Genomic DNA, 23617 nt, shown 5'->3' on the forward strand with positions numbered 1-23617 from the left:
GGAAACTCTGGTACTGGGTTCAATTCTGGATTTTGGTCCTTCTGTGTGGAGTTTGCATGTTCACCCTATGTTCATGTGGGTTTTCTTTTGGTGATCTGGTTTCCTCTGTCCTCCTATACACACAATCAATCAATTGGTATCTAATTATCTCTCCTTGCGTGTGTCTGTGTCCTGTGATGGACAAACCTTGTCCAGGGTGTAGTCAAGGAAAATAATACATCAAGTCAGGAGACACACACTGAGAAAAATAAACCCTTTATTTAGCATTTTGACAATACACGCGTAGGGCAGCTCAAGCACAGGAACAATCCTGCTGCACAACAGTTTCAAACCAAAGGCAACAGACCATAAAAAAATAAAGTTCCCAAAACAAGCAACTTTAAACCAATACATTTTATAGGTATTTGAAGAATTACAAGAGTTACAAGGTTATACTGTAGTTCCAATCATAATTTTGTTCAGGGTATGTCAGTAAACACATCTTAACTAAATATCGACACTCCTTGAAAGCAAAAAATTTAAAAAAAGTACTGCATATCCAGCAAAAGATTATAAACCATATAAATGAACATGGTTTAGCTGGAAAACTAACTAGGACTGCTCGTTTCACATAATGTAGGTATTGCCATCCTCTGACTGGTTTTAAAGCTGTAATTACAGTTTCTTAATTATGTCCACTTAATCAACTCTTACTTGGTTTGTTATCTGATGACTAAACAAGTTGAAATCCCCATTTATTCAATGTTAGCAGAATATGTTTTACCCTTCTAGCCTTTTAACTGCTTCTCCTAGAGGGATGTGTCTTTAATTTGAGATTAAAATTGAAACAATATTATCAAAGAAAAAATGGAATGAGACAATACAGATTTTGTATTAAATGGGCACAGTTTAAATTGTATGCTTTGCACTTCTGTGGGAGAAGCCAAAGACAAATTTCCACAGCTGTGGACAGTAAAGTATCTATCTAATTAGCTGATACAAAACAATGAACATCTTGGAGCAAAGGACAAGGCATCACGTTATGCGAGACAAGATTTAATCCAGCTACTAAAACAATTGTTTTGTTTTTTTACGAGGGTTGACATGGGAGACGTTTAAAGGCAAATAGTTCTGGGAGCAAAATACATACAAATTGGTCAACACTACTAGTTTAAATGGTACTTAACTATGTAACTAAACAAAAGTCAAATTCCTCTTCCTACATTAACCATCAAGAATTAAAACCATCTAATTTAAGGGATCCCAGTTCTGGTTCTGGAGACACCCATACCTGCTGGGTTTTGTTCCACCTGGTGACTTAAATAATTTAACCCTCAATAGAACAATTAATAGATTTAATTAAAAAATATTTTTAGAACCTACAACATGCTGGAGGCTGCATTTTAACTATTGACTTTAAATAATTTAAAATCTCCCACCTTTGATTGGGGGGAAAAAACAAACTTTTTTGTTTTTTCAAAACAAAGGTTTTAACCAAGCACCTTGTTGGTTCAGTTAAGGACTCATTTAAAGCTACATCTCAGCTTCAATGAAAACCAGCATGTGTGAGACCCCAGGATCAGGACTGGGAACTAGGTTCACTGCTTAGAAGTACCACCCGTGCTTGGACTTCAGTGGATCTGAGAAGATTACTGCCATACAAAATCTGTACACCCTTAAGACAAATATTGAATCATTTTTTAAATAATCAACAGTGCACAAGAAAGGGGACGGAACGTGTGGAACTGAAATTGTTATGTCTGTGGTATTTTGTAACCATAAACTTACAGTAAGGAAAAGGTTTAGCAGAGGGGTCACCAATCCTGCTCCTGTAGAGTTCCAATCCAGCAGGCTCTGTTGGTCACCAATTTCTAAAGATCTGGAACAATTACTTTCTGATCAATAAAACAGGTGGTTTGTTAAATTAAGCAATTTGGAGATGATTTAGAATTAATATCTATGTGCTGTTCAGTCCTCAAGGTTCTCTTAAATGAAGAGATGGTTTGTTTGATTCATCAATACCTTGTAGGTGTTAGCAATCTTTTGAAACAGGTGACCAAGAAGACCAACTGGACTGGGGCACCAGGACCGGGGTTGGAGAAAACTGGAGTGTATATTAGTATTGGCCCTGTTGCTGATGTGCGTCAAGACAAAGCTGCAGAGTCTTCAACAACTACCCAGCCCATGTGGGGATAAAGATCTGCAGTACAAGGCTGCAGAAACTTCCCAAGGAAGGAAAGCAGAAAATCCCAGCAGGCACTTGGGAGGAAAAGGTGCATCAGATTCCATGACCACAAGTAGATGGTCAATTTAGGATTTATATCAACAGCTCTAAATATTTTTTCTTAGATTTATGAGCAGATGTTAAGGAAAAATGTTTCCCTTTTAATAAAAAAATAAAAATCTCTTTAACCCCCCAAAAATACACTTGACAAAATCAGGTTTTAATAACCCATGTTTTAAGATATCTGGTGGAAAAGGGAAATACTGTTTTTAATATTTTGAGACTGAAAGTTCAAAAGAGGGATTTGCATGTTAGTGGCACTGATAAAAACACAGCATATACAAGGGTTCAGAATTAATGTTTTAGAGAGTGTGCAAACAACTCACATCTTCATCAACATTTGATTAACTTCAGTGAAATTATACATCAACACAAGTCAATAATAGTTTAAAAAATGAAACAGATCTTTAATTTAAAAAACCTATAAATTTAGGTTCTCTCAGCACACCACTGTACCTGTATAAACAGATTTTCTTTGGCACTGAATATGTTGGGGTGAGTATAATCCTGAACTGGCCTTTTGTAAATGTGTAAACATGTAATATGAAATTTAAAAAAAGTAATTGAACATAACTGGTAAATCTTTTTCAGTATAACTCTTGCTATGCAGTAATCTCAAGAAAGTAGACACCCTTTCACAGTTAAAATGGTCAACCTCAGTAGGGGGTTGTGATGCTCATACTGCTGTTGTGACTTGGATAGCACCATGAAAATACTATAAATTATGTGGTTTAGTAAATCATGTATTCTCCACCACTATCACTGCTTAATAGTCCTTAGTTTAGGAACTAACAAGCGCATATAATGATGCATGTTTCCAGTAACTGTTCAGTTTCAGACATGAAAACCCCACTTGTATTTAGATGCAGAAGCTGATTAACTCAACTGAATCAACACTTCAATGCTCCTGCCACCAGCAAACTACCAGCCCTGTTTTTATTTTGTCCCAACGGGAACTCGTCATTAAGTGCTGGGATGGTAATGGGAGGCCAAAGATTTGATTCTTGTACACCTGGTCTCGCACAGTGCTTCAAAGCAAAGACTGGAATGCTGTAAGCTCTGCAGAAGAGCCGGAAACACCTAGATTCAACTTGTGACATGCCACCAAGAAAGTGCTCATGCTCCTTGTCAATGCTGCCATCTGCAGGCCTCAGCTGGTTAAAGACACAGCTGGGAAATTAAAATCCATTCCTTTGGATTCTGCAGATATGGTCTGCTAAAAATTATCCACTGATACAATAATCGATCAATAACCGCCTGACAACAATGACAGAAGACAGAAAAAACACCCAACCTCAGAGGCAACGAGTCCCAGGATGTGGTGTTAAATGTTTGTTTCTGAGCTGCCGGGAGTGAGCCACAAACTCTCTCGCAGTGTATCTGTGTGAAGCTCCCTTCACTGAACCAAAACCTCAACAATATAATCATGGAGTGCAGGTTATAAATGTTAATCCCCTGAATATTTTGAGGGTATGGAAATAAGACAAATAAGGAAAGAAAAACAGACCCTAGGCCATTCCTAGGCCATTTTCATTTGGAGTTTTTTGTGCTTTCAATGCGTTTCAAAGTGCGTGGCGTAGTCAAGACTGAAAAGGGCTGTGTTTGCATCTTATCAAAGGAAACCGGCGTGTTCTGACAGATCACAGCCAGGAGTGGATGGCTGGATTGGAGTGTGAACAGAAAGTTAAGAATGAAGATGACAGTTTGGTTCTGGTTCTCACTCTGATGTTCTCAGACACCTTCAGGGGTCACTATGTTCAGTAGGCATAAGATTCTGAAAAGAACTTGCTCAGATGTTACAAATAAGCACTAAAAGGGAGTAAGATGTGGGAGCACTGAACGAGGAGCTGACCTAGGGGGCTGTGCTAGACTCTCAGCTGGCGTGATACCGCGCTGCTATTAGACTATCTTTGGAGGCTTGGCAGCGGACTCTGGCCATTCATAAATATCGGGCAGGAAGGAGTCGTAGTCGGTGTTCCACACCTTGGACCTGATGTAGCCATCCTTATCCAGGGGCTCAGGATAGTGGAACGCCACACCGTTGGCGTACAGGTACTCTACCACCTGACAAAACATAGAGAAAAGCAAAGGGTCAGAACAGCCCAGAGTCTAAGCGTTTTCAGATACTGTATTGCTTGTACAAAACTGTGTTGAGTGATTTGTAAGTAAGCCGTAGCCTTATGGTTTTGCATCTACCCTGCAGAGCAGCCAATTACAGTTTTGCAAATGCAAGTCCGCACTCATGTGATCACAAGGGGCAGGTTTGGTCAACGTTTGTGTCCCAGAACTCACGACATTGAGCTCTGTGTTTGCAGGGCTTAGAATATAGACTTCATTGTAATGCAGAACCGACAAGGGAGAAGTAAAACAAAAAATTTCTACCAAACAGACAACTAAATCAACTTTTTGGTCTGAAACAAAGGAGATTACAAGGAGACTTCCAGATTCCTAAAAGGCACTCAGCTCAAGGACCTGGGGACGCAAGTACAAAGCTTAGAGACACAGAATAGAGTCATCCTTAGTCACGGGGTTGAAGAATCCTTTAAGAAAGGGACAGATTCAATTCTTAGGTCTTGAAGTTACTAACAAATGGAAAACATGAGCCAACTGGTCTCCTCTTTGATAACCATTTTTTTGTTTTTATTTCCATTACGATTACTTGTTGCACAGACAACACTGAAGAAGACTTAATCTGCTTCCCCAGTGTGGAAAAGTACAAGCAGCGAAAGAGGGTTTTCTTCCTGACAGCACAGTCTCTTACCTTAACAGCAATGCGAATGGACACCTCTCTAATGTTGGACAGCTGCGGGTACAGTCTTCCCTGGCTCATCTCCTCATCAGTCAGCTGCTCTGCAAGGGCCTACGAACAGACAGTCACTGCCTTTATGTCTTGAGAGTACACCCCACTCTCGTGGGACTGACTGATGGCAGTTGATCCAAAGCTCTCCTTTCTTCTGTTTCGGATATTCAGTTATGGATCAAGGCACAGAGCAACAGATTAAAGAAACAAACCTTAGCAGCTTCCAAGAAGACCGTGTCACTGATGTGACGTACTCCGCTGAGAATCACAGCCAGGGCTACACCTAAAAAGAGTCAGTACAAGACAGCTATAAATACGAAGTATTCCTTGTATTAGTTAAGAGCATTTAAGGAGCCACATACACGAATAACCTTGAAACGATTTGAGATGTATTATGTAATGGGTTCATACAATAAAAGAGCTGCATTTTAAACCATGTTAAATGAAATTGCTGAGACACTGAGTGAGCAGGTACAAGTTTGAAGCTTTTTATCAAAGATGTCTAAAAATGATTAGATTACAATTCTGTGAGTTTACAACCTACAGGAACTTATACATAGGTGCAGGACCTGAGCAGTCTTGAGTAGAAATAATGTCAGTTAACAAAAAAAATTCCGATTACTAACAGAAAAAAGAACACTCTGGATAGAAGACAAAACTTTGGATGGAAATGTATTTGTAAAGAGCAGCTTACCACGAGGAACACTAACAGTTATGAAACAATATATAAAATTTGAAAAAAAAATGAAATAAGAAAATTAGTACAGACAAACTGCAGCAATACTCATCTTTAGGTCCATTTTCTCAGTCCTGTCCAGGACAGAAGGAAAGGCACTGTGGTCTAAACTGTCATTATTGTGTGGTTGTTTTACCTGGGAATATGTAGGCGTTGTTCCCCTGTCCTGGCGTGAACACGCGGCCGTCGCTCAGAGTCACAGTTCCAAAAGGGCTGCCGCTGGCAAACAGACAGCGGCCCTGGTGAGAGAGAGACAATGAGAACGTCAGAGCACTGCGATCAGGAGACTTGATACAGTAAAGATGGTACAGTACTTCTCTCACAGTATGCGACAAGTTAAAAGTGATACGGTACCTCTCTCGCAGTCTGTGTCAAGTTAAAGGCAGAACAGTGAGTCTTTCACAGTGAGCGACAAGTTAAAGGCGTTACAGTACTTCTCTCACAGTATGCAACAAGTTTAAGGTGGTACAGTGCCTCTCACACGGAGCGAAAAGTAAAAGGCAGCACAGTACCTCTGTCACAGTGTAGGCCTCCTCAGCAGTGCACTCTGCCTTAGTTGTGGGGTTGCTGAGAGCAAATATTATGGGGCGCTCATTGAGAGAGGCCATGGCCTTGAGGACTTCATTGGTGAAAAGCTTGCCTGCACCTGCCACTCCTAAAGAAAGAGAACGACAATCAATCAACTGGGTGGAAGAGAACGACTCCATTGACAGTCCTCCAGCGCAATGCTAGAGAAAGCTGCGGTTTAACAGGCAGCTCCCTGGGAAACCTCATGTAGGGGTCATACAGGAAATAGATAATAGGATAAGCTGATTTAGCCTCCAATGATCAAATGACCACAACGCCTTGGGGCAACTGAGCACAGAAGAATCATTTTCCCAGCATCCCTAACTCCTTCTGGGACACACTGAGTCACTTGCCCACTGTGGAAAGAAACGACCTGAGCTGAGGGTGTTCTCCTTACCGATTATGGCCGTAGGTTTGAGGACGTTAACAGCATCAAGAAAGCTCTTGACTGTTTCTCCAGGACTCTGGTGTACAAAGGCCTCCTGGTTACCGTCCGTTATTTCTGGCCGGTCCTACAAAGGGATATGAGTAACCAGACAATTTACAGGGCCCCCTCATGATCTGAGAAGGCATAAACCACTTCTAGTTAATGCTAGTTGTACATCATCTGCACCTTTTCACTAGATCTTCAAACAGATGGGCTCAGCCTCCCAGACCTCCTCTGCTGTATCTCACCTGCACCAATAGGCCATATTTGTCAAACATCCAGATTTTCTTTCTGGCTTCTGCTTGTGACACCCCTGCCTCCATCATGGCCATGACAATCAGGTTAGCGATTCCCAGAGCAGCCTGAAAAAACAGAGCTGATCAGAAACCACTCCAGACTCAGATTTGTCCAAACACTTACCTATCAATTTCCATCTCATTGGGGTGCCCATCTGTGCTCATAAAGAACCACAGTCCTGCTCATTTTTCAGCCAGCCTTAAAAAAGGTCAGTGAGCCGAGACCTGGAGAGTATGTTAATGCTTTTTAATTAAGCAACAGACAGTTAATTAAGCAACGCTTAGCTGCAATGAAGACCAGAAGGCCACATGGTGACACTCCTCATGAGCCACTAAATGATATGGTTATGTATAATTACTCACAAGAAAAAAAACTAGAGCTCAAATATGAAAGATCAATGAACAAATGCTTTTTAGAGTTCTAAAAATGAAGAAGTCATCACTCATTTCTCTTAAGTGCGCAAAACTCGGTTTTCGGACTACTAATATCCATTCATTTAAATGGTCCAAGATTACCTCTGTCACTGACAGGTGACCACACTTTTTACTCTGCATTGGGAAGGAATACAGGTGAACAATTGTCACTATTAGTGACAATGAGTTAAAGGCCCTTAGAAGTGGGCTCACTCATATCCCTGCTGAGCTGAAGGTTAGGACTGCTGGCAGCCCTGGGCACCCCTCTTGAGCCCTCAGTTTCCAAATGCAGAAAACGCTGTTGTGGCATGTTAATAGTGATCACCGACTGCTGTATGCAACTGCCTGATTACATTATGACCAGAATGTTACAAAATACAATCTAGAAAAAATAATTGCATTGATTAAAAGGACACAGAGGAACAGTCCATGGACAGGAGGGTGGGTCACAAGACCTTACCTCTCCTGCACCCAGGAAAAGAACTCGGTGCTCAGTGATGGGCTTCCCAATCACCCGCTGTGCTGCCAGCAGTCCGGCCAGCGCCACTGAGGCTGTACCTGCAAGAGGACAGGGACACCAAAAACATCTCACACAGCTGCATGAACACTCACTGCAAATCATCAGGGACTGGACCTAAGAGCTTCCCTTCGCTCATCAGCACAGGTGCACCACTCCAGCCCCGGAGGGACCGAACCCAGCAGGTTTTCTAGGTCTGAAGACCTTCTAAAACCGGTACATGGGTCCAGTGGTGGTAACAATCTGCTAGATTTTGGATCAGGAGCATTTCTCAGCTTGTTCACAGCTGTAAGCAAAACCTTTCACATCGCACACACTCCTACTCGCCCACATCCGAAGGAAAAAAATATTTGGTAAACACCTCTCCTCTCAGTCACACAAGACATGCTTCGTAATATGCCTTTCAGTCAGTTTAGGTCAGTTCCAACTGAAACCATGGAATTTTGTGCAGACCTTATATTTAATACCCTTGTTATGAAAGCCATTATTCAGTTGTTTTTGTATTGTTAAGTTATTGTTTATGTTTTTACATAAAAAACTCTTTGCTTGGTTTTGCAGTGGAAAAACTCAAATCTACAACAAGCTGCCTTTGCCTTGTTACTGTTACACAAAATGGCCAAGTCACAGCTTATTTAAAACCGAAATGTCCACCATTTGAGGTTGTAGTGAAGAGTTTGCAGTGAGCGCTGACATACTGTGCTTGTAAATTTCTGAAAGCAGTGTTAGACTCAAGAAAGGACAGGAAGTTGACGTGCCAGTCTGAAGTGCAGTAACTATACTATTTTCCATTCATATCAGATTCATCCTGGTCAGACAGATAGGCACTGCCAAACAAATTCGGGGCTCCAGATGACATTATTTCAAAAGACCACTGCTTAAGCCTTGCTGAACTCCTCCCTTTGGACTCCTCATTTATTATGACTGCTTAATACAGAGAAACCATGCCTGACTGGGTCCTGCATACTGCACATTCAGGGGTACATTCGCTCATCACTTAACTCACCTTGAATGTCATCATTGAAGGTGCAATACTTCTCCCTGTACTTGCGCAGGAATCTGAATGCATTATGGTTCCCAAAGTCTTCAAACTGAATGAGGGTGTTTTGTCCATACCTGAAGAATAGCATTATTAAACAGTTGTCCAGGCAACTGTTGTGTTGAAAGACCAACGAGCCTGTATAAAGATATCATATCACATAGTTTTGCAATATGATACCGTACGTCTTACCAGAGGGCAAAGCTGAAGACCATATGTGAAATATAAAAAATCCTTAATTTGAAAAATTAGCTTTCATAACTGCAGTTAACTGCTGGAGGAAAATCCCTTCACGCTCTGTTAGGCAAAATGATTGTCTTGCAGTGCAGATTACATAAAAACAGCACATACTTATACTGAAGTATTAGTGTAATTAGAATGTATTAACTTCACAGCAACCTGCTGACATGACAGACCTGTAACCCTGCAATTAAAGCCATTCAGGATTCACGATACGAGGTTGTAATGCTCTTTTGCGAGCTGCAGGAAGGAATTTGTCATCTTAAGATCTCACATGTCACTGCCAACAGGTCAGTGCTGCTGCAGAGAGAAGCGTTAGGTTCTTACTTATTCACCACTGCCTCCATGAACTCGTCGATGAGGTCGTCGTAGAGCTGAGAGCGGTCCCGTTTCTGGTACAGGCCCATGTAAAAGGGATCCTTCAACAGTGTCTGCAGTAACAACAAAGAAAAGAAAAACATCCTAGTTTAAAAGATTCAGGCCACCCTCTGCATTATCTTCTTCAGCTTGGACAGTGCTGGCAATGCAAGGTGATGGAGCACCTTCAATGAGAGCCCAAGAAAAATTCACATCCTGGTTTGGAGCCCAGTAATTCAGTCAGCCGTGCAGAGCTGCTGTGAGGACGGCTCAGCTCACCCTACCCTTCCTTTCTTCAGGACAACAGTTCTTTTAAATGAACGAATTACTTGCATAATTGATCAGTAAATTAGATGTGATTTTCTAAATAATTAATAAGCAGGATTAAAGGATGGCTGGAAGTCTATAGGTTTGACTGGACTTGAGCTCTCCAGGACTAGGTTTGTCTGCTTTGTGTAAATGAACTGAGTTGTGGAGGGTGTGGTGTGTTCCTTGACAAAAGCCTGTATCGGGGGTTACAGACTGTGTGGCCTGGTGCCCCATCTCCGCTGCCATTCAGGGAAACTCACGGGATTGTCGGTGCCCACATCGATGCAGACTGGAAGGCACTTCTCGGGTTTGATGCCAGCACAGGCCGTGTACAGGCACAGCTTCCCTACTGGGATGCCCATCCCGTATACCCCCAGGTCCCCGAGACCCAGAATCCGTTCTCCGTCAGTCACCACCACCGCCTGGCACAACAGACACGGGCGAGACACAGCGGGAGTCACGCGCTCACAGGAGAGGTCCAAAGTTTGTACACACAACAGTGTGGAATGGGACACCCTGTTCCAGCTGGATCATACAGGGGAACCCCTGGACACCCCGCTCCAGCTTGTATCTGGAGTGTGTAACAGGTGAACAGTTAACGGTTTGCTGTGTAGATTTAGTCCACCTTACCTTTACATCAGGCTCTGGCCAGTTGTCCATGACAGACTTGATATGGCCTCTGTCCAATATGGAAATAAACAAGCCCCTGTCAAACATTTAAAAAGACCAGTTAATGAAATTATATATATAATAACATGGGCTTTAGTTTTTCAGTTTCTAATGATGTGACACCCCTTTGACATCACTGTGACCTGATTCAGTTTGATAATTAAAAACAAAAAATCAATTAATTATTCTGAACAATAATCAGTCATTTGTTGATTGGAGTACTGGTTGTTCGTCCTTTATCTGTAATGGAAAGACAGGTGACAGTGATCACTCCTGCCTCAGTCTTTTGAACAGATGTGAAAAGTTGTCATTTTTAGAATTTCTAGATTTCTCTTCAGCATTTGAATTTATTCAATTGCAATTACTGGCAACCAAGCTATTGTCTAATTAAAGTTTTTATCTTAATCTTGTCAGCTGGGTTACAGATTTCCTTACAGACAGAACCTAAAAGGTAAGAATTAATAATGCTTTGCCTAACAAGTGGATTCTTCAACTGGTTCCCCCAAGGAACCACTGTATTGTCTCCCTTACTTTTCATCCTGTATACAAATGACTAAATTACCACCAATCAAAAGACATAATTACATTTACAGACAACTCTGTTACTGTTAGTCTGCTGCAAACAGACGAGTGGGGCCAAGGAACAGTTGTAGAGGAGTTTGCCACTTGGTGTGTAGTAAACTATTTGGAGTTGAATGTCTTTAAAACAAAAGACATGGCAATTATTTTCAGAAAGAACCCCTAGACTCCCACTCAAAGGTTGACTATCAGAAGATAATCGTTGGACATGGCTGGTAAATATACATATGAGGGATTATTCTAGACTGCACATTTTGAGGCAAAATGATTCTAGTTTCAAAAAACAGCAACAGATTCTGTTTTTTTCCCTGATCTGCTGCATTTGGGGATCTGAATCTGTGGAGTATTGTCAGACTGTCAGAAAGTCATTGGTGCTGATATTTCTAATCTACCCCATGTCTATCAGTTCCGATTCTTACAAATAGGAATTTTCCATCCCAGATGGAAATGTTTGATGACTTCCAACTACTCCCCTCAGAATGCAGAATTCCCAATTTAAAAACAAACAGGTTCAAGTTCTCACTCATACCTGTAGCTATAAGCTTGCTCAACAGTTGATTCTCTTGCCCATGTTTACCCATATTGTCTGTTGCTGTACAACAAATTGCCACTTGGGGATTCTCTCTGCCAGTTCATCTCGTACACCCTCCTCCTAATAACCTGGCTAAGCCCCCAGTCCTCGTGCTGGAGATCTGCTGACAAATATAATTCCAGCAGTAAATATCAGTCTATCTGTACATGGTCACAGTTTATAAAGCAAATCATTCTTCATCAAAAGACTATACATTTTGCAAAAACACAAAGAAACATTAGACTCATATAGTACATGCATATTTACAAGAGTATAAATGGTGGGCAGCAGTGTCTTACTTGGGTCTGCGGAAGATGTGCCCGTACTGTGAACACGCCAGGCCTACAGTGGGGGTGTAGACTATAGGCATGAGCTTCTCAATCTCCTCCTGCAGGATGCGGTAGAACAGCCTCTCGTTCCTCTCCTGGATCCCCATCACGTAGATGTATCTGTGCACAAACACACACACAACTGGGCTCAAGCTATTACCTGCACAGCTCTGCCTTATAGGTGATCTTAATTTTAAACTAAAGACTAAAAACAGACATGAACAACAATAAAACCAACTGAGGCAGCAAAACAAGGCTATGATATGACATAACATTTTTTCTCTTAACTCTAGATTTCATTAACTATTGATCTGATTGATATTTTCCTGCTTTACATAAACCTTAAAACTAAACTGCACTGTTAATAGAACGCTTAAGTTATCATCTTAGATTATTTAATATTGCTGATATTTTATGAAAGGGTGGTGGTGTAGTGTAGTTGTTCAGGTTTCTGATGTGAATTGTTTCACTGGCCTTGTGGCGGCATGTGGGTTCAAGTCCCCACTGTGGACCTGTTGTATGTTGAAAAGAGATCCTTTACCCCTGTTACTAGTGGGACCAGTATTGCTTGGGGGTGATCCCCAAGTTGGACCAGCCTCCCATCCAGAGGGGAGTCATGTGCTCTCTAGTCCATTTAACTCTATAGAAACCAGGGTGAGCTCTGGTCCAATCAGCCAGTATGACTCGGATCTGGGCTTTGCTTATTTTGTGAAAATGCTCTGTGCCAATTTGCTGTGAAGGGCAACAAATCAAATAAAATTCAGATCAATGTATTTGCAGAAAGGTTTTTTAAGAACTGAGATACTTTGATTATAATATCATGGGTATATCATGGGTCCAGTGGGCATGACATTCAGGACGAGTACACATGTCAGACCAGAAAGCTCTATAGTTCTAGTCCAAAGTGCAGCTGGACTGGGGTAAAAGTGTTCAGATGTTATGGTTTCTTTGAATCACAGCTCGGGCTCACTTCTCTAAGGGATCCGTCATTTTCTCCAGGTTCCTCTTGAAGCGCATTGCCTGGATGTCCTGGGTTTCGATCTTGGGAGGGAGAAGGCCCTGCAGGCCCAGGATCTGCCTCTCTTGCAACGTGAACGCCATTCCCTGCAAAACAGACCACACTTCAACAAGCAGCAAAAACCAGCGCCCACCCCAGCAGAAACTGCAGCAGACAGGTGAAAGCTGTGCCTCCTGCTCTCTGCTGAAAACTGTTCTCTTGTAGACTGAAGGAGAAAATACAGGCCAGATAATGCTCAGGTCCCACACCTTGTTCCCGTGGCTAAATCCCATACAAAACAAACAAGTCCTAAACGTTCACACTCTAGTCTCCTTAAAAAACATTTCATTTTTCAATTTCTGGCGCTAAGGCCTTCTAATTTTTTTGGTGACACTTGGGGGCTTTCCTGATAGCTTTTGTCCCCCCACCCAGGTAGCTGTGGATACAAACGTATCACAGTAGCCGAGGGTGTACCTTGTCACTAGGGCTTTCAAACTCTCTTAACCAGACATGGCTTTTACTTAATGTCGAATAAAAAGCAGAAATGACCCTGCTCCACTTGTTTCACTTCTTTCAAAAGGATCTACTGGGAACTATACCATGAAACCTAATTGACACTACCACAAATTACTGGATCAGGACTGATATCCTGTGCCATCGCTTTTCCTTGATCATGCTCCACTGAGCTAATTTCAATTAGTAAAAATGAAAAACGTCCGAATTCCGGATGGAAATTAAAACATGACTCATTATTAATTGATTGCTTTGCTCCAGAATAACACTGGTCCTGGGGGCAGCCCTGTACGAACAGGAGCAGGATAATTATTTCAAATCACACAACTGCCCGATACCTCAGTGCATGACCTAGCATGACCTAGAGCTAGACTAGAGAGTGGAGAGTGGGAGGAAGGAGGAAGGAAGGAAGAACAGATCAAACTCAACACACCAAGTATGATCTCATTTTGCATTTGTGGTTTAGAGATGACTGTGTCCAAATAGCTCTGCCTACAGTGTCCACACACAAGAGGAGAAATGCTAATAATGATGTTTAATCAGTAGACTGTACCCAAACTGACTGGCTTAGAAGTGCTTTTGTGTGTGATAACGCTCACTAAACTGCCCACTTAGAATCTTTGGATAGAACAGTTCGAACTGCGGAGGGGACAGGCGTGAGTCACATGTTACCACTGCAACTGTTATCAGGAAGAGATAACACAAGCTAAATACAGTACAGTTTCACACAATGACTCATCACCAACACAGAGATAAGAGCTCTGTCAGCAGCTGCCGGAACACAAAATGGTAATCTATACAGTTTTCCAGGTTAGTCCGGTTATTGTGTTTCAGGCGAGATGAACAACACTACAAGTTCCTTGTGTGAATTTCCCACTAAACATTACAAAATGTTACATAAAATCAAGCTGTAAGAGAATGTTTATTTACACAAAATAAAAATATCAAGCTCGCCTACATATTTTTCAACATGCCAGATAAATCACCATTTTTAAAAAATGAAAAAAGTCCCTACATGTTATTTACAAGTATTCTGCAGCACTGAAATTCAGTACAATAGATTACAAACAATAGGAAATATGTAAATTCCAGAATATTTGAAGACATTGTATACAAGTAATCCAAATTAAACTAATTTTGTCATGTTACAGCAAAAATCCACTGCGAACAAGTACACAAAGAGTGTACGAGTTTGTATGGACACGACAGTTTCTTCCATATGGTTTCAACTTAGACCTACGTTTTCACATGTTTGAGCTGATCAAAGAAAACAGCAGACCTGTTTCTTTAACTTTTGGATGGGTCATAGTTTCTCTGCTGGAATACAGTATTTCCCAACCAATAGAGGGTGACTTTAAGAGGAATCTCTGGTATGCTTTGATGGGAAAGACTCTCTAGTGGTAGTCCTTTCCATTACTGCTAATACTGTTAAGAGAACCAGATCCAGCACCACATGGAAGCAATCAGACTAGGCTGTACTAAACGGCAAAAAAAGTCTGCATCATGGTTTCTTTCTGGTCTGTTCACAGAAAAGTTTAAGTGTCACCACTGCTGGAAGTGGTGACAAGGGCCGATTGACTGAGGTCGAAATCAAGTAAACCAAGTTCACTAGCATCTTCAGAAGCTATAGTGTTCTGGCATTAACCTGATGATGCCGATCAATGCCTGTAAGCTACGAGTATAGTTGTGCATCCAAATGATGCCAACAAAACACAGGATTTCGTTTTTCTCTGTGGGCAGACCGAAAATGACAAATCACTGTGCGCGGAGAGAGGTGTGGAGAGTGGGCAGCTCTTCGCCGCGCCAGCGAGCACGCACCTTGTTAGTCCTGGGGTTGAGCATGAGGGGCTTCCCTTTCTCCTTGGTGTGGACGGCCCGGCTCGCGCACACGCAGGGCCTGGCGGCCAGCCGCAGCCTGGACAGCATCGCTCGGGGGAGTCTGCCTGCCGGGACAGGAGAGGGGCAGCATCACCGCAGCGCCCCCGCTGGAGAGGGCTTGCCCTAGCAGGCTTCACAGGTCTCACGACGATAAGGAGACTGCGGGCGCTTGTCTTAAAAAGAAGTTGTTTTGCGCCGCACCTCAAGAAAAAGTCAAACAATGCCAAGATAGATCTGCATTTATGAGTCATGTCTGTGTGCTTTGGACAAATAAGTTATGTATTTTTTTTAGTTCACGACAGGGCAGTGACAGGTAAAGACAGTCAATGCAAAGGGGGGCTGGTACAGTCATGGTAACATACTGACAGCTTACGTGGGACTTGTTTAAGAGAAAGGCAAAAACAGCTTCTTCAACACTGTTTTAAACAATACGCAATTCTTACATAACTGTTTCTCAAAACTGATCCCACAAGACTACCGTCAATCAATGGCCAAGATGCTGCCAGCAGCCTGAGAACACTCTCTCCCTCCATGAACACCCCACTAACACAGACTGAACGAAGCCCTTACACACTCATCAGGGGTCTCATCTGAATGTAGAGCATGAAAAAGATCAAGGCACTGACGCACAGTATTAATGTACTTCAGCAGATGGTGGGGATAGGGAGTCATTTTCTTTGAATTTGCCCTGCATGAGACATCTCTCGCAGAAGACTTTATAATCCTCTTAAGAAGAACAACAGATCCGGCTCACAAAACTGCGTAACATAAATACGCCATTGTGGATGCTGGGACTGGTATCCGACTTCCCTGCTGGAGCTCATACAAATTTGGACAGAAAAGGGGTTTCTAGCACAAGATAGTCAGCCAAGGGTCTCCTGACACTCCACCCGACTCCTGGGGTTCTTCAGCATCCTGAGCAAGAGAAATATCTCTGCTAACACAACTTCAAAAAGATTATTGAGATTAAATCAATGATTTTTCTAAGCCAAATCATGCAATTTCCATTTTTCTGGGCATGAAAGCTCTATGCTGTGGTGCAACATGCACCAGTACGCACACTGCTTTCTGAAAACATCACCCTTTCCATTCACTTTAGCTCTTTCCCCATGCTATAACCATTAACACTATACAGTGCTGATTGCAGTTGAATTAACCACAGTGAATACAGACAGCAATACTTTGACCTGTGTATAGCAGAAGGGTGTTATAAAGAAAAGCACTTTCTAGCATATGATTTACACAAACACAAAAGATGCTTATACAGCAAACACTAAATGTCACATGGCATGATGAATTCACCCAACACATTGCACAATTTAGCTGCTCGAGTCTTGCTATTCAGTCCACTGGTTTCACAACAAGAACAATTCTGCTTTCAATATGATGCACATAAACCCAACACTGTGCTCCCAGACGCAGAACAGACCTTTTACAAAACAGTAATTAAGAGAGCTGAAGCAGCTCCCAATAAAGAAAATGAAATAATAAAGAAAAGGAACTGGCTAGGTTTGTTAAAGGAAGGTTCTTCACCCCACGTTGGACATAAGGACATGATAAAATACAGAAGTAATTGTAGGTTCCTTAATTGTACACTGATGTGCAAAACGACATCTGGAGTCTGTCATTATAACAGGGATTTGTGAGGGAGCTTAGATTAAATCTCAGTTTAAGTCTCTTAGACTAGCAGCTAGCTCTCATCCCGAGATAACTCAGATGTTAGAGCCTCAGCGGACCAAATACAAAAGCCTGACCCCCTGAAAAAGGCTTTACAGCTGCATGACACTGGATTGCCATGTGGGAAGAAGGAAATCTCAGGTACTGTGAACCATCAGATATCGGTGTTCCACCTGGTGGGCAGATCCAGGTTTTGATCCATATTCTGCACGAACTCCTCCGTAACAGCCCAGGGACGCAGCCACTGCCCTGTTATACTCAGATGGAACTTTTCTGTCAATATTAGATTATTAGGGCCACTGTTGGAGCTTTCTTGTCGGAACACAACCGTCAGAATGACATTAGAGCTCAGCACTCCTTGTCCGCAAATAGGTTCCATAATCGATTGTGCAAAAAATTCTCTCCTTATATTTCTCTCTCTGAATTCTACACAGAGATAAAAAATTACCCTATCCTGGCGAGGGGGGGTTGATTAATTGGTGGGGATGTGCAGTGGCTCTGTGGCTAAAGATCTGTGCCTGTGTCTGGAAGGTATCTGGTTTGAATCCCATGGCTGGCAGAGGAATCCTACTCCCTTGTACCATTGAGCAAGGCCCTTAACCTCAACTGCTCCAGGGGCACCATATAAATGGCTGACCCTGTGCTCTGACATCAAGCTTCTCTCCCTGTCTATGTGTTTATATGTGTCTCATGGAGCAAGTTGGGGTGTGCGAAAAGACAAATTCCTGTGATCTTATTTTAATTGTCTTGTTTTAATAGTGCAGCATTAGGGCTTTTTGTTTAGTTACAACAAAAGAACATTTTGGAGCAAATTAAAACAGCAGAAGTTAGTGATCATTGATATACCTCGCTGAAACACCCCAAGTGATGATTAGGAGCCTGTCAGTGGACCTCCCACCCCTGACCTTTACAACACCATTTCTAAAAAGGGTTTTATCTTTATAGTCTGCATTTCAAAGAGCCTCTATGAAGTGATGACTTCATAGAAAAGCTGAGTATAACCATTCAGGCCCACATTTAACCTGCCTCCTCCAACTCACTGCACCCACAGTAGCTGCAATAACAAACTCCTACACACCTTTCTCAAATCTGCACTTGGCGTCTCTTCAATACCTGTACGATACACTCCTTGATTTGAGCAACAAAGCCAATTGCTAAGTTTATTGCTAATGCCCCACATGACCACACACCCTTAGGACATACAGTGCTTGCTAAACACATTACACCCCTAAAACCAACCACAGGCACCTACACTCCTGCGCTGACAGCAGAAGAGGAGCAATCAAGCAGTAGTGACACCATTAGCCCGCAAATTTTTAGATTCCAAAGAAGACAGAAGAGGAACAAGTAATAGGTTTATTCCATGCTGAAAAAAAGAAGAAAGAGAACACAACGTTTCGGCCGTGGACCACTTAGGGTCACATAAGGACACGATCTTAAAGACACTGGGATTATTCTGTAATGCAGTAAATGCACCTGTACCTCAGGGGATTTGATGGTGAGTAGGAGGCAATCACAGCCAGCAAGCAATACAGCAGCAGCTTGCTAATGGAGTTACTGCATCAATAAACTGACAGCTACACCACCGATTCCACATCCCAGACCTGGAGAACAGAGAAGTGCCTGCTGGTTCTGTTCCAATGCAGCTCAAATCACCTGGGCTAAATGCTGCCTTTAACTGATCTGCCTGCTTGTCTAGAGTTTTGGTTTGCTTCTTGCTTCACTAAGTCCCGAGTTTCAAGAATACCGTATTGTTTACAACAGCTTCAGAATACAGAGCTGTAAACAGTCTCTCCTCAATCTCTTCTCGAGCTGACCTTTAATTCCGAATAAACTATTCTTAATTCGCAATTGGTTTACAGTGAAAAGAGGCAGATGGGGCAACAATGAGCTGTTTTTCCTTCCGTAGAGGTTCATTTAGTTACACTCACACAGAATTTTACAGGCTGGGGGAAGTAAAGCTTTTCAGTCCTGAGCAAGGGGACTGGAGACTAGTATTCAAAATCATCAACAACATTCATCCAGACGACTTCTTCAGAAAGAACAGTAAAACACCAACCAGAGGAACAAGGAAACTACAAGGAGGTGTATTTCTAACTGAGAACAGAAGGCACTAGTGGGATACGGAGCCACAGCCTCACAGCACCAGGGTTCGACTGTGGCATGTCTACTGTGTGGAGTTTGCGTGTTCTCCTCAAGTTTGTGTGGTTTGTGTCTGAGGGGTCCAGTGGGCTTCCACCTTCCAAACACATGCTGCCTAGGTTAAATGGTATCTTTAAAAACAGGTCTCCAACAGGTCCCCTGTTTCTTAATATCGGTAATCAATATTGATTAACCAAGCAAGCAATCTGTTCATTTAACACAAATCTGGTCCCTGAGAGGTGAAGGGCTTGGTTATCATTCCTAAACCATCTCTAAATTACTTAATTTAGGAAAACTCTTGTTTAGTTGATCACAATGGATGTTTCATGTCTTTAGAAACTGGTAATTTAATGGTGATGCACAAGACCTGCCTGTGGCCTCTCCAGGACCTCCGATGTGCTAGCATCCCAGCCCGAGTGGAGTACTGCCACACACTGTGCTTCTAACGCAGCTGTCTGAATCCTGTAAAGCTCACCAGGAATCAGGAATTGTCTGAAACTGGTCCTGAACTGAGGGCACTGGAATGTGGAAGGAATCGAACTGTAGTGGATTCAGAGAAAATGAACCCCAACTTCGATATGTTTTTTTAAAAATGTGCATACAAAAATCCTGTGGGTATAAATAGAGCAGCTAACGTTGTGTTCAGGGAAGTGCTATTTATAAATATTGACTCCTGAGACTAACCTTTCGTTTCTGGGCCAGCGGTCTTAAATTGGATATCATTGGAGAAATACAGTACTGGGAGAGACGCAGAAAGAGGGCTTTAAAGGACAGCTAAACACGTAAAAACTCAAACCTATAAAGTTCAGAAAGCGTTAATGCTGCATGTTCCAGAGGACTTCATGGTTAATTTCATTATACATACAAACATGACATCTGTTGCTGGGCGCATGAACTCGCCAAGTTCACACACACTTACAAACTGGGTAATTTCTGTTTTACAACCGGACTCTGAAGTCTGTAATCAATGAGGAGGAAACGAAAGTGCTAACCCTTGGTTTCTCGGCATTTCCAATAAAGAAATGCCAATGAACAACGAAATGACAGTGCGGTGCACACTATTTTCGCCCCTTAAATACGCTCATCGTTTGAACCCCTTTTCACTGAAGCACTGAAAGAGAAGAGCTTTAAACCGAAATAAATCGGATTTATCATTTTTTATCGGATTTAAATCGCAGTTTCATGAAGCGTGTGAAGATTCAGGAAAGCAAGGGTAGTTGCCACCGTGCAGGAGATAGAGACCCTTTGTTTTAACTGAGAAGGCGCTTTCTGGAGGAAAAACCTTCGACATTCCTGACCTGTGACGTTCAGTGGCCTGAAATGAGACACCACATCATCCTCCTCGTCGTCTCAATCAACACTTTTAAACAAGAGATCTTAAATTTTGTCCCAAAATTCATAGCGGTCTACTATACCTCAGCTAGCGGAGGTAAAGCCATTAACAAAGGAAAAAAATACAAAAAAAACCATACTACTGTAACTAACTCTTACATCTATTCAGCCTCGCACTCCACAAGCGCCACCTTCCCTAAAACTAGACGTGTAAACAGTCCATGTTATGTAATACATATGTTTATGTACAGTACTTACCGATATCTTGATGAATCCTCCCGGTCCTGTTCAAGACAGTAGTGACAGGTCACGGTACAAACCCGGCCACACTGACTCCCACCTAGACACAGAGGCGGAGCCGATCCAGGATCAACCCACCAGCCAATCACATAGCTCTCTCGGCAACATCAGACGGGTCCTTTACCATATAGCCCTCAAAAACCGTTCGCAAAATTAACGTTTTGAGAGAACTCCATATATACCGTTTGTCAGTAAATTAAAAATAGATATATCAGCGTCTGGGTGCAAGAACCTCTGTACTTTAATTTAACACTGGTATAAGAAACCACAATTCGCAAACACTTTATTTATTTTTTTTACTAATAAAACAACATTTTGTTTTGTTGCGTTCGCTTTTTAGGTTTTACGGTAACGCGGCTGCATCGTGGAAACTTGAATGACTCTTCCCTTACCCGGTTGAAACCCGGGGAAGACGCAGGGAACTGCGACTGCGACGTAATTTATGATGCCAGCGAAATATCCAATAGCAGGCCTGGAAATGGAAGCAATTATAACAATATATTAACGGGGAGTTCTGAAGAAAATGAAATTGCATTGAAAAATCTTGGTAAATACTGCAAGGATCTCATGGTATATTTAGAGTTTTTAATATATGTTTTTCAGCTGCTCACTTCCTTTACAATTGAATTAGATTCCAGTTTAATGAAAGGCATTTATAAGTTATTATTACGCTTTTAGTTTAAACATTCACACTTGCGATTGTTATTAACGACATATTCACTCACAATGTACCCTACATTGTTATTAACTACATCTTCAGAATACAGTATGCTTGGTTATATAACTGCTGTAAATAAACCAGCCATCACATAATCAAATCTTTGTCAGATTGTGAAATTGTAGGACTGAAATCCGTGATAAATGTAGAAAAAAAATGCTTTTTTTCTACAACTGGCAATACCTAAATAAAGTACAGGCAGCCACGACAATTCTGTCCAAAGCACAGGAAAACAGGTATTCCAGTCGGAATGTGTAATGGTGTATTAAGGATTCAAAGATAGACACATATAAATGTTGTGCTATAAAAGACACTGTTTCATTTGCACTGTTATATAAATGACAAAGCAGCCTGTGTGAGGGAAGTTCTGAATTTTGTGCAATGAAAATTTCATGACAGGTTCCTGGGGTCCTTTCTAAGCACAATTAATAGCTGTTAGATACAGGTGCCAGAATTTCATTTCTTTGTCACCTTCTACAGAGAATAACTTCTATAGTTTTTGTCATTCTGTGTATTCCCACCATGCTTTGCGTCAGACATAATGCACGCCGATTTCTCACAGGAATTCACACCATCCATCCTTCGTTATTTTTTCTCAGATGCGGCACACTCCGTTGATACTATTCAACTTACTATTTTTTCAATCCACGGAAAATCCTCCATTTGTACAAACAGGTCATCAAATAAATTGAGGGGGAAGAACTTTGGTTTCCATGCACACAGGCTAATTTAGGCAAATTAATTCAATTCAATTCAATTCAACTTTATTGTCATTAAACTTACACAGGTGCATAGTATAATGAAAAGTGTTTCTCATTAGTCACTCAGGTGCAGTATATAAATAGGACAGAAGATAAGACAGTAGACAGTTACACAATAGCAATAACAGTAACGTAATAACATAACATAAATAACATGTAATCAAGTAATCAAAACTATGCAAAATTCCGCAAACAGAAAATTTAACAGGACAAAATCAGTGCAAGGTAATTATTGGAACAGTGCAAAAAAATAGTATGGTTAAAAGTAGTATGGTTAGTTAATAAATATTAAATATTATTATCCCTGTTATAATTTTACTGGGCTATCGAGGGGACAGTACAATTTTGGCTTACATGTGTGTGTGGTGGTGTAGGAGTACAGTGGTTGTGGGTACAGGAGGATGTTAGGAGAGATCATAATAAGGTGGAAGGGAGTGGGGGCGTCACCAACTTGACAGCTCTGGGGAAGAAGCTATGTTGGAGTCTAGTTGTGGTAATGTAGTAACAGTAAAATGTAACTACATTTTTGTAGTCTTAAAAAAGATCTCAGGCACGCACCTAGTTTTTGTATTATGTTGGGAGTGTGCTGTAAATCAAATCTCCCCCAATGCGACAATAAAGCTTGAATTGAACTGAAACAGTTTCAAGGATGGATGTTAGCTCCATCCAGGAATTAAACCACATTTGCAACTGGCTCTGCTGCAGTGCCTCTGCATGACATTGCTTAATCACCACATGGCAGTAGAATATAAACTAAATGAATCAGCTAAGCACACCTCACCTTGTATAGCTGCTGTCAAGGAAAACAGACCTCACAAAGTGCAAAGTAGCGGTTAGGGCCCTGGACTGAAGGGATGCAGGTTCAAAACCCAGGTGGAGAAGAGCTACTGTACCCCTGCGCAAGAAACTTCACTGCAGACTGCCCAGCTGCGGAAATGGTGGCATGTGTAACATGCTTTGGATTAGTCAAATAAATTGATAATAATACTATATATGCTGGAAACGTTTGTCTGTGATTTACATGTTTGCATTCTCTATCTCCAATTTCCTACCACATATCAAAGATGAGGTTAACTGGTGTTTTTTTTAATTTGTTAATTGGTTCTAATTGGCTAGTTGCCAATCCAGAGCATATTAAAACCCTAGCTCTAACCTGAAATAAGCCAGATGATGAATGACTTAGTAATAT

The 23617-nt window shown here is 41.7% G+C and overlaps 1 protein-coding gene across 1 annotated transcript; it reads right to left on the reverse strand.

The window, feature by feature from the left end:
* Positions 1-239: 239 nt before the first annotated feature.
* Positions 240-21014, reverse strand: me2 (malic enzyme 2, NAD(+)-dependent, mitochondrial). The gene is made up of 16 exons (XM_006627302.3): positions 20908-21014; positions 15439-15563; positions 13081-13214; positions 12081-12230; positions 10593-10668; positions 10223-10384; positions 9624-9727; positions 9024-9133; positions 7964-8061; positions 7042-7155; positions 6764-6878; positions 6312-6454; positions 5936-6038; positions 5276-5346; positions 5025-5123; positions 240-4327 (listed from the first exon to the last, which is right to left on the reverse strand). Exons 2-16 carry the CDS (start codon positions 15544-15546, stop codon positions 4163-4165), a joined length of 1752 nt encoding a protein of 583 aa, XP_006627365.1. The 5' UTR covers positions 15547-15563; positions 20908-21014; the 3' UTR covers positions 240-4162.
* Between the last annotated feature and the right edge of the window lie 2603 nt (positions 21015-23617).

Source organism: Lepisosteus oculatus, chromosome 3 (assembly GCF_040954835.1).
Source record: "Lepisosteus oculatus isolate fLepOcu1 chromosome 3, fLepOcu1.hap2, whole genome shotgun sequence".
NCBI classification, from domain to species: Eukaryota; Metazoa; Chordata; class Actinopteri; order Semionotiformes; family Lepisosteidae; genus Lepisosteus; species Lepisosteus oculatus.